This window comes from Delphinapterus leucas, chromosome 6 (genome assembly GCF_059928025.1).
Source record: "Delphinapterus leucas isolate spDelLeu-1000000601 "Yukka" chromosome 6, BTC_Dleu_Yukka2, whole genome shotgun sequence".
Taxonomy (NCBI): Eukaryota; Metazoa; Chordata; class Mammalia; order Artiodactyla; family Monodontidae; genus Delphinapterus; species Delphinapterus leucas.
This window is the reverse complement of record NC_143134.1, coordinates 91,748,302-91,764,147: the sequence shown is the minus strand read 5'-3', so window position 1 is coordinate 91,764,147 and position 15,846 is coordinate 91,748,302. Positions and strand designations below refer to the sequence as shown.

General features: G+C 45.2%; 1 protein-coding gene across 1 annotated transcript in view; it reads left to right on the top strand.

Annotated features, from left to right (window-relative positions):
* The window catches only part of GABBR2 (gamma-aminobutyric acid type B receptor subunit 2), a 367,936-nt gene that overhangs the window by 252,777 nt on the left and 99,313 nt on the right, over positions 1-15,846 (top strand). The window contains exon 8 of the mRNA XM_022600053.3: positions 13,901-13,961. Coding sequence (XP_022455761.1) covers positions 13,901-13,961 — 61 coding nt within the window. The remainder of the gene's footprint in view (positions 1-13,900; positions 13,962-15,846) is intronic.

The following is a 15,846-nucleotide window of genomic DNA, read 5'->3' as shown; positions in this document are numbered from 1 at the left end:
TATTACTTCATAACAGATTATCCCAAAATGTAGTTGCCTGAAGCAACAATAAACTTTTATTATCTCACATAGTTTCTGTGAGTCAGGAATTCAGGATTGACTTAGCTAACAGGTCCTGGCTTGGGTCTTTTCTGCCTCCTTCTTGAAGCCTTCCCAGCCCTTCTTGAGTGAGTAAGCTAAGACAGCTGAGGCCAGGATTACAGCCTACCTCTGGTAGAACTGCTCTGCTGCTTCCTCCTCTTCTGCTGGGGCTGGAAGGAAAGCAAGGGGCTTCAGTTCTGCAGACCTGAGCTCAGAGCCCAGCTCTGCCTTTCACAGCTGTGACCCAGGGCATGTGACTCACCTGTCTGAGCCTTGTTTGCCTCAACCAAGAAATTGGAAGATGGTAACATCCCTAGGCCTGTGGACCACCTGGTTGGATCCCAAGCTTGGATCCATTTAACACCAGAGCAGACCTATTAGGTTCTTAGCCTTACAGTGAGGCCAGAGCCCAAGAATATCTGTTTGTTCACTGCGTTGTCCCTAGAGCCCAGCACAGTGCCTGGCCCAAAGGAGAAAGATCCCCAAAATGTGACGAATGAATGAGCGCATAAATGACTGACTGAACAACGTGCAAAGGAACAGAGCATAGACCCCCTTGACTCCAGTTGGCTTCCACTGCCCTTAAGGTAAAGTCTAGGTTCTGTTTTATTTTGCTTAACTTCACTCAGGTACAGAGAACTGAGTTCATTTTTGTCATCAAGGCACAGCTCTGTTTCATTCATTCATTCACTTATTCATTCCTTTGTATTCCTGTTCCCCAGTTCCATCCCCCTTCCTCCACAATAGGCATCCTAATGAGCCTAATTGTACCTTTTTTTTTGTATGTAGTTTTGCAAAATGTGTATGTATTTTTAATTATGTAAATAGTATTGTGTTATAGGTCATCTTTTTTTCTTACTTTCTCATTAAGCCATATGCATCCGTTCATTTTGCTCCTTGTATATCTAATCTGCTACTTATGATTCTCCCCAGGTCATCTCTATCTCTCTCACACACAGACACACACACACACAGACACACACACACACACAGACACACACACTGTAATGTGTATAATTAGCGCCCTTCCAGGTCCCCCTATGAGAATTTCTTAAGGCTGTATCCCAGGAGTGGAATTCTGGTTCCGAGGGTATATGGACACTTAATTGGACTGAGTAGTGCCAGCCAGATGCTGCCCAGAATAGCTGCTCCTATGACATCCCACCAGTGATGCACTAGGTCACTGTGTCTCTAAGTCCTCACCAACACCTGCATTATCTGTATTTCAAATGTTTGCCATTTTAATTCATATAAAGTGACATCGCTTTAATTTTCTCTGATTTCTAATGATATCGAGCATCCTTTCATGTGCCTATTTGCTCTGGGTTTCCTCTTTTGTAAATTGCTTCTTTATGCTTTGCCAATTTTTCTGATGGATTTGCTGCCTACATATTGCTAATTTTCAGGAGTGCTGTGTCTAATCTGGATGTTAATACCATGTTGATTGTAGACCTTACAAAATCTTCCATTCTGTCATCTGCCTGTTGACTTTGTTCAGGGGTCCCTTGTCTAACAGAAATGCTCAGTTTTGATGTAATCAGATTAATCCATTTTTTTTGCCTTATGGTTTGTCCTTTTGAAGTTTTGTTTGAGGAGTTTTTCCTTACCCTTAGGTTTTGAAGATATTCTCCTACATTTTCTTCTAATCAAGATTCCTTCCTACATCAAGCTCGTTCCCTCTGTAAGGGGAATTCTTGGTCCAGCCTTCAGATAATGTAAGCTTTGTCTCCTTACCGAATAGGACAGGTCACAAGTGGATGTCGTGGAGGATCCCGGGCTAGAATCCTGGCAGCCCACCTCCCAGCACAGCACCCCTTCTGCCTGGCCACCTCCTGCAACCTGAGCCCCCTGGCCTGCCTGGACTGTTGCCGTACCAGCTGCCTCTTTTGAGCCCTCCCTCCAGCCCCCAGGCCAATCTGCAGCCCACTCGGCTTAAAGTGAAGCTTGCAGCAGATTGCAAATTGCATGTCTCAGATTTTCAGGCTGACTGGTCAGCAGTTTGGTTTTCCTTGTGGAGACTAATCTATTTAACAAAACTAGAACATACAGTAAAGCAAAATTAAATATTTCTAATCGTGGGGACGCTTGCATCTGCAGATGACCAGGAAAGAAGGGAGGTTTGGGGTGGGGGCAGAAAGCTGAGAGAAGGTTTCGTGATTCATAGCTTTAGAGCTACAAAGCTCCCGTGGCTCAGCCACTCACCCAGGAACCCAGGCAAAGATGCCACTCACTGGCCCCGCCAGCTCCCCTGGGCTGGCTGCGCAGGCAAGCAGTGGCACCGCCAAATCGGAAAGCCTTTCTTCACTTCTCCACTTTCCTTGCCCCTCACATCCCGGCCACCTCTAGGCCCCTAGGACTCCACCTCCTTCCCATCTTTGAATCATGGACTCTTCTCCATCTATGTCACCCTCATCTCTCGCTTGGATTCCACAACAGCTTCTGTCTTCCTTGCCTCCAGTCTTGCCCCGGTGACCAGCCATTTTCCATACAGCAGCCAGAGTAGTTTTTTGTTTGTTTTGCTTTATGGAGATATAGGAATTGTATATATTTAAGGGGTACAGTTTGATGATTTGATATATGTATACATTGTGAAATATTCGCCACAATCAAGGTAATTAACATACCCATCACATCACAAAGTTACCTTTTTCTTTTTCTTTTTTTTTTTTTTTTGTGGTGAGAACACTTAAGATCTACCCCCTTAGCGAGTGTTAAGTATACAGTACAGTATGGTTAACTGCAGTCTCCAGGCTGTACATTAGACCTCCAAAATTTATTCATCCTGCATAACTAGGAGTTTGTTCCCTTTGACTAACATCTCCCTATTTCTCCTAACCCCAGCCCCTGGCAACCACCATTCTATTCTCTGCTTCTATGAACTTGACTATTGTAGATTCTACATGTAAGTGATACCATGAAGTATTTATCTTTCTGTGTCTAGCTTATTTCATTTAGCATAATGTCCTCCAGGCCCAACGTGTTGTCACAAGTGGCAGGATTTCCTTCCTTTTGAAGAGCATCTGGGAATTGTTACTTCCTGGTTTACAGCCCTTCTGTGGCCCCCTTTGGATCATGAGGTCCAAAGTCCTGCCTGATGTGGCTCCTGCCTTCCTGCCTCCACTCCCCCACCTCCTGCGCACCCCCCACCAGCCACCTTGTCCTTCCTTCTGGTCCTCCAGAGAGTTAAGCTCTCTTCTGCCTCCAGGCCTTTGCATATGCTGTTCCCTCTGCCCAGAATATTCCCTTTCCCATCCTTTCTGCCTGGCTAACTCACACTCATTCTTCCCTGCCCCCTGCCAAGCCACCCCCTCACAAGAGAGGTGCCCTTCCTCTGTGCTCCCACAAGCCTCTGTACCCACCCTCTCGTAGCCGTTATCACGCTGTCTTGTAACTTTATTTCTTTTTTAACCTGTCACCTCCATTAGACCGGGAGCTTCTAGAAAAAAAAGGACTTTGACTTCGTGCATCTCCACTGGGTCAGGCATTAGCATGCCAAGTCCCAAACACAGTATGTTGCAATTGCTCCCTCATTTTATCTGTGGAAATTTGAGGCCCAGAGAGAGGAAGGAACGTAATTATGGGCACACAGGGAGTTGGTGACAAAACTGGGACTAGAACCCTGAACTTCCCACTCTAAGCCAGTGTGCTTTCTGGTTTAATTGTAAAGAAACAGTCTCCGCAAACACCATTCGGCCCAGACCTCCACCTCCGAGCTTCTGTGATAACCAGCTCCTCTGCCTTGGGCCACTTGTCTCTTTCGGTCCCTCTCACACCATGGAGGTAACTGAGCATCTACCCTTGGCCAGTGTCCTTTCTCTCTCCCTCTCCTTCTCCTCCATAGCCCTTCCTGAGGGATCCTGCTTCAGTGCCCCCTAAACCGAGAACCCAGTTCATTCAACTCAATGAGAATTAACAAATAGTCCTGTACTCCTATCCTTCCCAGGCCTTGAGGAGGAAAGAGCACTTTTCTGCCCCGGGCGGGGCGGGGTGGGGGGCGCTCCATCTTAGCAGGAGGTAATTACAATAGGCAGTTCAAGGTGGAAGAAGAAGGGGGGGGCACACCCTGAGGTAGAGGCGGGGCAGGCAGCATCAGTATCACCTGCCAGTGTACCATCGAGGACATGAGTGGAGAAGGCCACTTTAATTGGGGCCTGACAAATAGGTCTTATGCTGGAGGACTGAGTCCTGCCAGGGACCACATGGTAGACAGAGAGGATGAGGTCCTAGCAGAAAAACAGAAACCAAACTAGGCATTTCAAACAGAGTAGATTTAATACAGGGAGTTGTTTAATAGGTTTCGGAAGGACAAAGGAGTATAAAAGGAACACTGACGCAGTTCAGAGGTACCCACTGCTGAAAGAAACAGTTATCACCTCTAGGCTAGAAGAATGAAAGGAAGAGGTAAGGCTACCGGAAACTGGGAGCTCAGAAAATGTCCACAGAGCTAGTATTCAGACGTCTGAGGAGGGGCACTGCCCAGCTGCTGCTGGCACCGCGCAGGGGGTGTAGCAGGACTGGCACTAGCCACAGAACCCTGACAGAGGCCTGGGGAAATGGGGATTCCTGAGTCCTTCTCCTCTCCCAATTTCCACCCTCCCTCAGGGTCTGCTCTTGGCAGAGCTAATGAGGAGGCTGGGGAGGAGGCTGGGAGACGTGGCCCACAGAGTCCCAGGCCCAGCATTGCAGAGCCCAGTGGAGATCTCCAGCTCTTCCCACTCTGATTTGAAGCCCCTCCCCCACTTCTAAGAAGAGATTCTCACCCGCCCCTTGAGTGGTTAAAAACTAGGCATTTTGCATTTCTCTTCAGTTTCACATTCCTGAGAGACTGGCTTGGCCACTGGTGTGCTGGAACCAGCTCCTGCAGGCTGCCTAGAGCCAGTTGTTAATAGCTTGAAATCTGCCTTGGTGGGAATATTTACACCGTGGAAATTGGCAAACAGGACAAGTCAGGACTCTTCCTGGCCCCCCCTGCCCCCCCAAAGAGCCATTTAAACACTTACCAACACATCCCTGACTCCCTCCTCTTCCACCTACCTCCTGTGCTACCCCTGCTCCTTCTCGCTAGCCCAAGGCTGCTTGGGACTCACTCTTACCCCTGCAAAGAGCTCATTTTCTAATCAGTGACTGGTTTTTGCAAAGGAAGGCAGGATAGTATGTGGTTAGAAGCATGAGCTTGAAGTCAGACCATGTCTGAGGTGAGTCCCAGTTCTGCAGCCTACTAGATGTGACCCTAGGTAACTTTCTTAACTTCTCAGCCCCTCAGTTTTCTCATCTGTAAAATGGAGATAATAATACATAGTTCATCCCATTGAGGTTGTTGTTGAGAATTTATTAATAAAGGAGAACCCCAGAAAAAAAATCTTAGATAACATACACAAATGTTTCAGCAGAGCTAAAAATAACTTAAAGGATGCTATTGCTGCATGTTCTGCAGAGAGAAACCTGAGAACAGAGATGAAAAGGGACTTGCCCCAGTTCCCTTCCTAGATAATGGCAGAGCACAGCTCAGATCTTCCTCTTCAGACCCCTCGTTCATTGCTCTTTCCATTATTCTAAGTTGAGGGGGAAATGTGCTTATGCTTGCACAGATCTTTGGCTCTTATTCAGGAAAACTCTAAGCTGTCAGTAAAAATTAATCTATTCCAAGAGGGAGAATTATTTTCTTGGTGATGATGTTGCTATTTTTAGCTGTAAAAAATGTGCCTCCTTATAACAGCCTTTCAAAAAAAAGTTTTTAATAAAGTTTTCCTGTTACTAAAATAACGCATGCTCATTAGAGGATATTGGAAAATACTGAAAAGTAAAAGGACGAAAAAGCCATAATCCCACAACCCAGGACCAACCACTGTTGGTTGGGAGTAATTTTTTACTTGGCGGGAATAATTTTTACATTTATGAACATACTGTATATTCAATTTTTATCCTTTTTTACTTACGTATGGTATTAGTTAAAGTAAATAACAGTAGCTGCTGTAACAAAGATATCTCAGAATCTCAGTGAATTAACATAGTAAAAATGTATCTTTCTCTTATGCAAAGTCCAAAGTGGATGTTTCTGGTTGGCGGACAGCCTTTCTGCATGATTATTCATGGACCCAGGCTCCTTTGTCTCATGTCCCCACTGTTCCTTGGGCCTCGGAGTTCACTGATAGATCCTGTGAATCTCGTTGGCAGATGGGGGAAGTGAGGGAGCAGGAAGGGTCTTGTGGGAGGTTTTCATGGGCCAGACCTAGAATAACATGTGCCACTTCTGCCCACATTCCATTGGCTAGAAATGTCACATGGCCTCACCTAGGTATAAGGGAGGTAAGAAAATGCAGTCTAACCATGTGCCCAGGAGGAAAAGGAAATGGATTTGGTGAACAACTAGCCAATGTCTGGCACAAACAGAATATCACTTTTTCCATTATTTTATAACTTTTATAATATAATGTTCAAGTCTGCATAACTTAGATCAAGTCACCCCCTGATTAAAACCCTTCAGTGGCTCCCCTTGCATTCAGAATTAAGCCTGGCATCCTTGATAAACCTATAAGGTTCTGCATGACGTTGCACCTGTCCACCTTGCCCATTCCACTCCATGGTCATCTTCCCCTCAATCACCACTTTCAGTTCCACTGCCGTTGTTTCAGCTCCTCCCACTTCCCGGTCTCTTTCCTGCCTTGGGACCTTGGTACTTGGAATTCCTCTTCCCAGGAAGCTCTCCCCTCACTCTTAGCTAAGTCCTTCAGGTCTCAATGCAAATGCCACCTCCCCAGAAAAGCCCTCCTTGACCCCCAGTCTAATTCAGGTCTTGTAGTTCTTTCTTGCAGCTCCCTGTTCTTTCCTTTATATCACTTATTGTAGTTTGCAATTATATATTTATCAGTGTATTTATTGTTTAATGTCTATACCTCCCACCAGACTGCAGGCTCCATGCACTCTAGGACCATGTGGACTTTGCTCACTCTGTCCGGTGCCTGCCTGGCATGTACCTGACACATGTTAGGTGCTCAACAGTGCTGACTGATTGAATGCATGTATCATAATATTTCATCATGCGTCTATCACAGTTTACTTTGCTATTGGCCTATTTCTTGGATATCTCATTCATTTCTGATATTTTGCTATTCTTTTTTAAATTAATTTTTATTGGAGTGTAGTTGTTTTACAATGTTGTGTTAGTTTCTACTGTACTATTTTGTTTGCTATTTTAAACAAGCTTGACTCTCGTATCATAACTGGAAGAAAAGAGGGAGTTGGTCCTGCCTCTCTTGGGCCATCCATCTAGCCATCTCCTCTTGGTCCCCACTCCTCTCCACTTCACCAAGCCCTGCCTTAGACCTCCACTTCCTTTGTGGCTGGTCATCACTTGAACCCTATGGGTCATCTGATCACGCTCCCTCAGAAGGATACCCCTCCATTTAATGCCCACCAGCAGAAGGATGGCAGTGGGCAGGCCACACTTCCCTTGCTGCTCCTCCTTTTAACTCCTGAAAACCAGCTGCTGAAAACCCAATGGATACATCAAACTTTCCTCAAGACTTAGGTCCATCAAAAGCATTTTTATGTAAGAAATATTTTAAGTAGTATGCAAAATATAACTTGTCTTATAGCCCAAGGGACATGCAGAAAAAAAAGAGTATTTTTCACCTTTGTAGAACATGTGGGTAGATGTACCCAATTACTTGGTATTTCTCTTTTATGTCCTATCATCCCTTGGGAAACAGAAAGCACCTTCTTCAAGCTTACATGAAGAGGATCTGTAGTCTTTATGGAAAAATCTGACTGGCAGTGTAACCCCCAAATTTTCTCAAAATCCTCATTATTCATTTGAGACCAACGTTGTCCTGGGAGAAGGGCTGGCAGCAGAACAGTCTAAGGTGGGCTTGGATCATCCATACAGATAGTGATGGGCCAGCCAGGGTCCCCCATCACCCTTCAGCTTCCATCTCCTTAGAGATTTCACTGCCTGTGTGACATGTCAGGACAGATCTTGTTTCCCCACAGCATAACTCAAACACTCAGCTGAGCATACTTGCTCACATCTCCCAAAGACAAATATGACTGCCCAGACACAAGAGTGCAGTTAGAGCCATAGTAAGGATGGAATGCCTTCCCTAAATGCACTGTGATCAGCAGAGACTGTGTCCCTCAGTGGGCCCAGGGCTCCACAAGATTAGACTGAGCCTAGCGAGTCTTCCCTCTGTGTAACCTCCAGCTCCAGCCTGACATCAGATCATTTTCCAGGGCAGGGAGTCCCTTCCCTTCGAAAGGGACAAAAAAAATTTTCCAATGTAGGGCTTGACCTGTACAATTCATGAACTGTTATTGGAATAAATTTCACTCATGCTTGGTAGTGAAACATTAAAGATAAACAATGAAAATAGAATTAATTTTTCTAAGAGGAGGCCACTGAATCCTACTGACTGCTGGAACATTTTACTCTCCACTGATTTTTCTGGGGACATCAGGTGGAATTTTGCAAACTCGGATTACCTGGAGCATTATAAGAGTTAACCTTTGTGTGCACCAACCCTGGGTTATGCGTTTCTCATAATTGTCTTCTTTAATTCTCACAAACAATCCTGAGAAGTAGGTGTTTTTCTTCCTATTTTTCAAGTAGGAGAATTGATGCTCAGAAACACTCAATGACTGTCCAAGGTCACACTGATGGCAAATGTACTCTTGTCTGGTGAATGCAGAAAAAAGTTTTTTTCCATATGTTGTCCTATGTGTTCTGAAGATTCTTCTAAAAAAGAAAATTCAAATTTATCGCTCCCAATTCAACCTGAACTGTTAGTTTGGATCAGCTTTTATGAAACAGATTGCTCTCCTTGACATCAGGAACATCTCTTTCAGGAAAAAGAAAAATCCTTATAAATTATCCACTTGGGGTTTTACTTCCATTATTTTATTTGCATTACAAATCTGCTCATTTCAGAGGGAGATTTAATACAGGGAACCGGCTACAAGTTTGTTAGAAGGGATAGAGGAGCAAATCAGGTAGGTGCTGTCACCAGAGAGAAGTGTTTACAGAAAATGGCCAAGCCCCTTGGGCTGCAGGAGCAATAAGAGGAATGGTGTTAGGCTTCCTTGGTGGCGCAGTGGTTGAGGGTCCGCCTGCCAATGCAGGGGACATGGGTTCGTGCCCTGGTCCGGGAAGATCCCACATGACGCTGAGCGGCTGAGCCCGTGAGCCATGGCCGCTGAGCCTGTGCATCCAGAGCCTGTGCTCCGCAACGGGAGAGGCCACAGCAGTGAGAGGCCCGCGTACCACAAAACAAAAAGAAAGAGGAATGGTGTTGCCATTGCCTCTGACATGCCTGAAGTGCTTTCTGTTTCCTTGACTGCATGCTGATTGATAATGGATTCTAACTTCCAAGGAGTTTATAAGTGACCACAGAGCAGATTTGGAATGCAAATAAGATAATGGAGATGCAAGCACGCTGGCCTCTGAGGCTCCTGCCACTGCTGTTTCTGCCACTGTAGGGACCCCAGCACTGTCTACTGAGCAGTTATCCCGAGTCCCACTGCACACACTGACAGTGCAGGGCTGCTGGGGCCCATGGACACCTGCAGTCACTCAGCTCCTGCTGCTGCAACCAAAGCAGAAAAAAAAAAAATAGCTTTTCCCTTCTGCACACTTTCTAATCCCCCATGAATGCTTCTCATTAGCAGAACCTAAATGGAAACCAGCTGGCAGGGGATTCTGGGAAGTATGGTTTCCAGGCTGTGGGCCCCTGCAACACAGAGGAGGACACAGAAGAGTGAGTGTGGATTGGGAGCCAAAAGACAGATATCAGCCGCCACCCCAGCCGGAGTATCAAACCCCACTGCTGTGCAGTGTAATGCGTCCCATGGATTGGTCTCAAGTGGATGTAATCACCCTCGGTTACAGCCCTGGATCGCACATGGCAAAAGCTTAAGGAGAAGGAAAAAAAAAGAAAGCTTAAGGAGAGTCACAGCATTTATATGTACGTAAAGAATATGTGTGTGGGAGAAAAGCAAAAAGTAAGCCCTGCTCAGGCTGGGGTTTTGGGAACCGAAGTCAGCCCAGCTCCCCTGGCTGAGATGCCAGGCCACAGCGAAACCGAAGAGTCTAATTGCCGTGTGGGCCTCACTGGGAATCCATTGCCTCTGTTCCCACCACCTCAGGCTCCTTCGGGTTGTGAAAAAGAGATATTTCCAATGACCTTTGATGGCAGGTGTCTTAGGCTGGTTTACCCACGAAACAGACTCTGAGACAAAGATTCACATACAGGAAGTTTATCAGGGAGGCTCTCAGGAACAAAACAGGAAGGGAGGAAGTGAAGCAGGGTCAGGCAGAGGGATGAGTTGAATTGGGCACAGCTACAGTCACGGCCTCAGCCACCCCATGGGGACCTCTGGAGCCCACGGTCCTTCACAGCTGTCCTGAATTGAGGCAAGGGGGCTCAAACTACTGTGTCCCTTCACACTGACCACTGGATGTAGGCTGACCCCAAGGAGGGACATAACCTTAACTGGCACCCTTTGGGCAACCCAGCAGCAGCCAAGATGCTGGGGAAGTAAGTGTCTCCATCCTGAAGGGAGCATCTGGTCGCCTACCATGGTGCCCACACCCCCAGGATGGTAGTAGTGGAAGGGAAGCGTCTGCTGCCGAGGCCACAGTGCTCAGCCACCTTGGCGATGAACTCTGAGCTGGCTAGAGAGAGGATGTGACCACCGCCCTAGCCTAAGCCTCTGTCACCTCACACCTGGATTACCAGCTGCCTAAGCCGCCCGGGTCTCTATTCCCATTTTCGGACAGCCAGAGCAATCTTCTCAAATCTTAAATCAGATCATATTGCTGCTTTGTTTAGCTCCCCGCCCTCATGGCTCTTCACTGCACTTAGCATCCCCTCCAGAGCCCTGTCAGGGCCCCCAGGCCCCACCTACCTGCCCGCTCCCTCACTACACTCCTCCTGCTGGCCCTTTCTGTTCTTTCCCACCTGAGGGCTTTTGTCCTAGCCTTTCCTTTTGCCTGGAGTAGCTGCTTCTTACTGTGCAGGGCTCAGCTCTTATGTCACCTCTGCAGTGAGGTCTTTCCTGACCACACAGTAAATTCACTCCGCTTGTCCAGGCACTCCCTTTTGATTTTCTGCACAGCACTCTTCACGAAATGAAATCATCTCGTTCATTTTTTGGTGAACATGTTTTGCCTGTCTCTCCTAATCAAATACAAAGCTTTCTGAGAGCAGGAATCAGCACCTAAAAGAGGACCCGCCCAGGGCAGGTAAATATCTATGGAATGTCGTGAGTTGTCCATCTGCTAACATGGAGGCCATCCATCAGGCAGAATTTCATGAAAATCACCTGATTGGCTTATGACCTTCCTCGCTGGTGTCCAGTCCTATCGACGTTGGCCTGGCTGGGGTGGTAGTCCCCATCCAGTCAGCTGTGCTCAAGGTTGCAGACTTGGCATCATCTATCCAACCCAAGAGATGCCGTGGTCACAACCTCAGGAAAGAATCACGTGTCAAATCTTCCTCAGAAGGGGGCTCCACAGAGCTTCTCCGCTCTTCTCTGGTGCAGAGCCTCGATATAGCCAGTTACCCATCTGCTTGTCCGTGTTACTCTCAGTTACCACAGTCACAGGCCTCTCATCTTTCTCCCTTTGGCTGAACACACAGCGGCCCGTGTGGTTTGGGAACTCAGTCACTTGGGGGCTGATGTTTCTGAGCGGTGAAGCCACCTTGGATTAGGGCCCAACGGTTTACCCCTTTGCCAGCTGAAATCATGTGATGTTGAAAATCTCTTCTCAAAGTTTGGAAAGCTTCCTGGTGTTCGGAATCTTTTTTATTTCAGCTCTCTGCTATTAAATGTTTTTAAATAAAAATTACTGGTGCCATTTACTGAGTGCCCGTTGAAGACCATGAGCTGTGCTAGGTCCCTAACTCAGGTGTTCAGGAACTTGCCCAAGGGGGCCCTGAACCCAGCTTTGTGATACTCAGACGCTGGCCTCCTCCCACTGCAGTACCTAAAAAATTAAGGAGATAGGAGGAGCTACTGTGAGTAAAAATAGCTACTGTGAGAAAACTAAAATATGACAGGTCTTACTTCAAAGATGAACTAATGAGTTTTATCTAAAAAGTAAAGGAGAAAGGAAAGAAAACCTAAAAAGTAAAGGGAGATTCTTTCTCACCCCCGCCCTGTATTCCACTCCAGTATTATTCCATCCACTCTTTGAATACCATTCAATATATTTTTTTAATTTAACTAATAAAGATTCTGCAGAATTTGTCCACATTTTATGTCTAGAAGTCTTTGGAGTTCTTCAAAGCTTGGCAGGAGATGGGTGAATTAGTTAGATCTCCACTTTTGTCAAACAAAGAAATGTCGTGTGGACAGTATCTGCATCTTTTCCGCCCATGCAAAGTGGTCCATTGGCATAAAGGCGATCCTTTGGAAGATGTTCTGTGTTTTTTAATCATCCCTAGAAATAAAATCACAGCTCCTGTCTCACCTTACATTGAAGTGTTTTCACACTCCAGGGAATTGCTTACCATCAACTGAATATAGAATTCGGTGGGCGTTAGTTTCAAACTGATACTACTCGCAGCTGTCTTCAGGATCTCAAAAAGGTGTCAAAGTGGCCTTAGAAGGTGTTTCTCATTCCGAGAACAGGTTGAGTGATTCTCTTTGTTCCGAAAGCCTCAGGGCCTCAGACTTTGGATTTCCATCAAGGGAAGATACGTACTTTCTGGAACTTTCTCTTGAGAATTGAATGGAATCTGTGGTATTGTCTTTGCTATTACCTGATGATGCAAGAGCGTAACTGCGCTCATAAAGCAGTGTACCTTTAAGACAATTTATTTTCCTAGTTTCACATTAATGGAAAGAAAGGAAGAAATTTATTTCTGGATCAGAAACAACATGCTGTAGTGAAATTCCATGGGCATTAAAATCAAACTCGGATTTGAATCCAGCAGCCTCACTTACAATGACCTTGGCATAACCTCCCTCAATCTCAGTTTCTTCATCTGTAAAATCAGGATCATCCTCCTTTCCTCTCAAGCTTGTCATAAAGATTCATTTATATAACCTGCGTCAAATTTCCTTACCCGGCTGCAGAATTTTAGGTGGACCGTAAATAGGCAAGGAGAGACCACATCCCCTCTTTATGTTCCTGGTTTATTTAGCCCAGCACATGGAAGCTGGGCATCAGCCAGCAAGGCTGATGCTGCCTTTAGCCCCCGGGGTCCCTAATGAGGGGTGCTTAGCTGCCTGTGACACTAGTCAGGTCTCACTGGCTCAAGAAGCTTAATTTTGTGCTGCCCCATAGCCCAGTTATATTTGGGACTGACGTCACCCCTCAGGAAGAACTTACAAAAACATTCTGTGTCCTTAATAAGGAATACTAACGGACTTCTAGCCCCCTTCTGGTCCTGCAGCCAAACAACTTCGGCAAAGCCCCACATTTTTGTGGGTGGGGCATGGGAGCAGAGGCAGGGCCAGGCTCCAAGGGCTTCTTCATCTCTTCCTCCATCTCTCCAACACCCTGGAAGACCTTGTCCTGGGATAACACAGGGCACATGGGTGTTTAATAAATAGTCATGATGATAATGATGATGCATATCTGGGCTTTAATTTACATGTGTTGTTTCCATTATTGATTTTCTGCTCCTCAAATTATCCAGATAAAGTCACAACCAGTTTAAAAACAGTTTAATTTGGCATCCGTGGTCCGGCGGGAGTCTGTTCTTTCTCCAATAATAATAATCACATTGTACAATTAATGAACTTCAGTTGAGATCAGTAGTGTTTGGGCTAATATGGCATTTCTTCTTTGTTCTTCTTTGTTTTGTTTTCTATTTAGGGTCAAGTTGTGTTCCGGAACGGGGAGAGAATGGGGACCATTAAATTTACTCAATTTCAAGGTAGGCTTTTTGATGCTTATTCTTTCTAATTGATGAATTCTGTATTCAAGGATGTTCTGTTTATGCAATAAAATACATCAAAAGAAATGAAAGTACGATGTTCCAGATAAGAGAAAGAGTCAATAGAAAACACTTCTCTATGAAAACATTAGCTTCAACTTATTTAGAATATTTTTTCTCAACTGCATTATTTCTCAGGCCTGTTCAGTCTTTCCACATGACTCAGGCTTATTGAAAGTATGGGGCGTGGCAGTTAAGTCAATGCCAGTATTCTGAGGAATCTTGCATTGTTTTAGTTTTTGATTATAGAAATTTTCAAATAGACTCTAAAGTCGAGAGAATTGCATAATGAACCCCATGTACCCATTACCTGGCTTCAGCTGTTTTCACCATTTTGCCAGTCTTGCTTTATCTTGACTCACTCCATCCCCTACCCCCTTTTTTTGCTGTAATGTTTTAAAGCAGCTCCCAGACATTATCTCATTTCAATCTATAAATACTGCAGTATGCATTTCTACTAGATAAGGACTTTTTAAAAACATAACGGCAATACTGTTATTGCACCTTAAACATTTAAGAAGTTTTAATATGCTTTATTCTGAGTCTATGTTGATCATCTAATTATCTCGAAAATGACTCTATAGTTGGTTTGTTGGGGAGCCCACACAAGGTCCACTCATTGCATCTGGTTGAAGTGTCTCTTTAGTCCCTTTTAATTTATAATTGTCCCACACACACTATTTACAGACCATTTGGTTTTTTAAGAAACCAGATCATTTGTCAGACTTTTCTTCTGTCAGATTTGGAAGGGACCTCAGCAACCATTCAGACCACATTCCTCATGTGATGAGGAGGAAACAGAGGCCCAGAGAGGGACAGTGGCTTCTCAGAGCCCACAGGGCGTCTGAGAGGGGCAGGGCTGGGTGTTCTGCCTGGAGGAACTTCGGTTCGGCCCGGTATGGTCATTGGCAGGGTTGTTAGCCAGAACCATGAGACGGACCTTTCATTAATGCAGTGTTTTTCAGTATCTGGATGTTTCTAGAAAATCCAGAAACAAAAGCAGAGCCTTCTGTGTCCACTCACTTTGAGCAGATCCCAGAGTCATCCAGGGGAAGGCAAGAAATGAAATCGAGTTATTCAGATTCATTCAGACAATCCCAACCAGATGCAGATCAGTCAGGAGAGGTGTTCTCCGGTACTATGGCTCCATAATGCAGTCTTGTAGATTTACCCATTTGTCTTCCTGTGGCAGGTAATTGAAATGCATGTCAGCTCTCTGGTGTGCACAAAAGATGTAATTTTAGGCAAACGTAATTATTTTCCCATTTGTTAAAGCTTACTTCTTCATTGGCTGAACAAAGTAAGCATCTTGGCAAGGATACTTTTTTTTGAGTGATTGCAACTAAATTCTCTTGTCACATTTCCAGCTCTCAAATTATATCATTCTGGGAGAATATTTTGTAAATTATTGATGGGCCAATCACAGCTACAAATGCGTGCCAATTTTATTGCTTTTTTTTTTTTTTCTGAATGTTAGGATTAGACACCAACTCCAGTCACTGGTTTTAGGCATTTATAAGGAAAGCAGTGTAGCAAACAGTAGTTCAGAGGTGGGTTTGAAACCACCTGAGCTCAAGTCACTGTAGAACATTAGGCAAGTGACTCACCTCTCTGAGCCTCAATGTCCTCATCTGTAAAATAGGGATATGATCCTACCTACCTTCTCGGTATGTGGGAAGAACTAGATGAGATAGCACAGAGAAACGTGCATATATTTCTTGCTCAGCAAGTAATAGCAATTATGATTAGCATTTAGTCAAAAATTATGATACTTTTCTGGGGCAAATCCACATTTTCTTGGTGTGTTGAAACCCCCGGGTGCCTT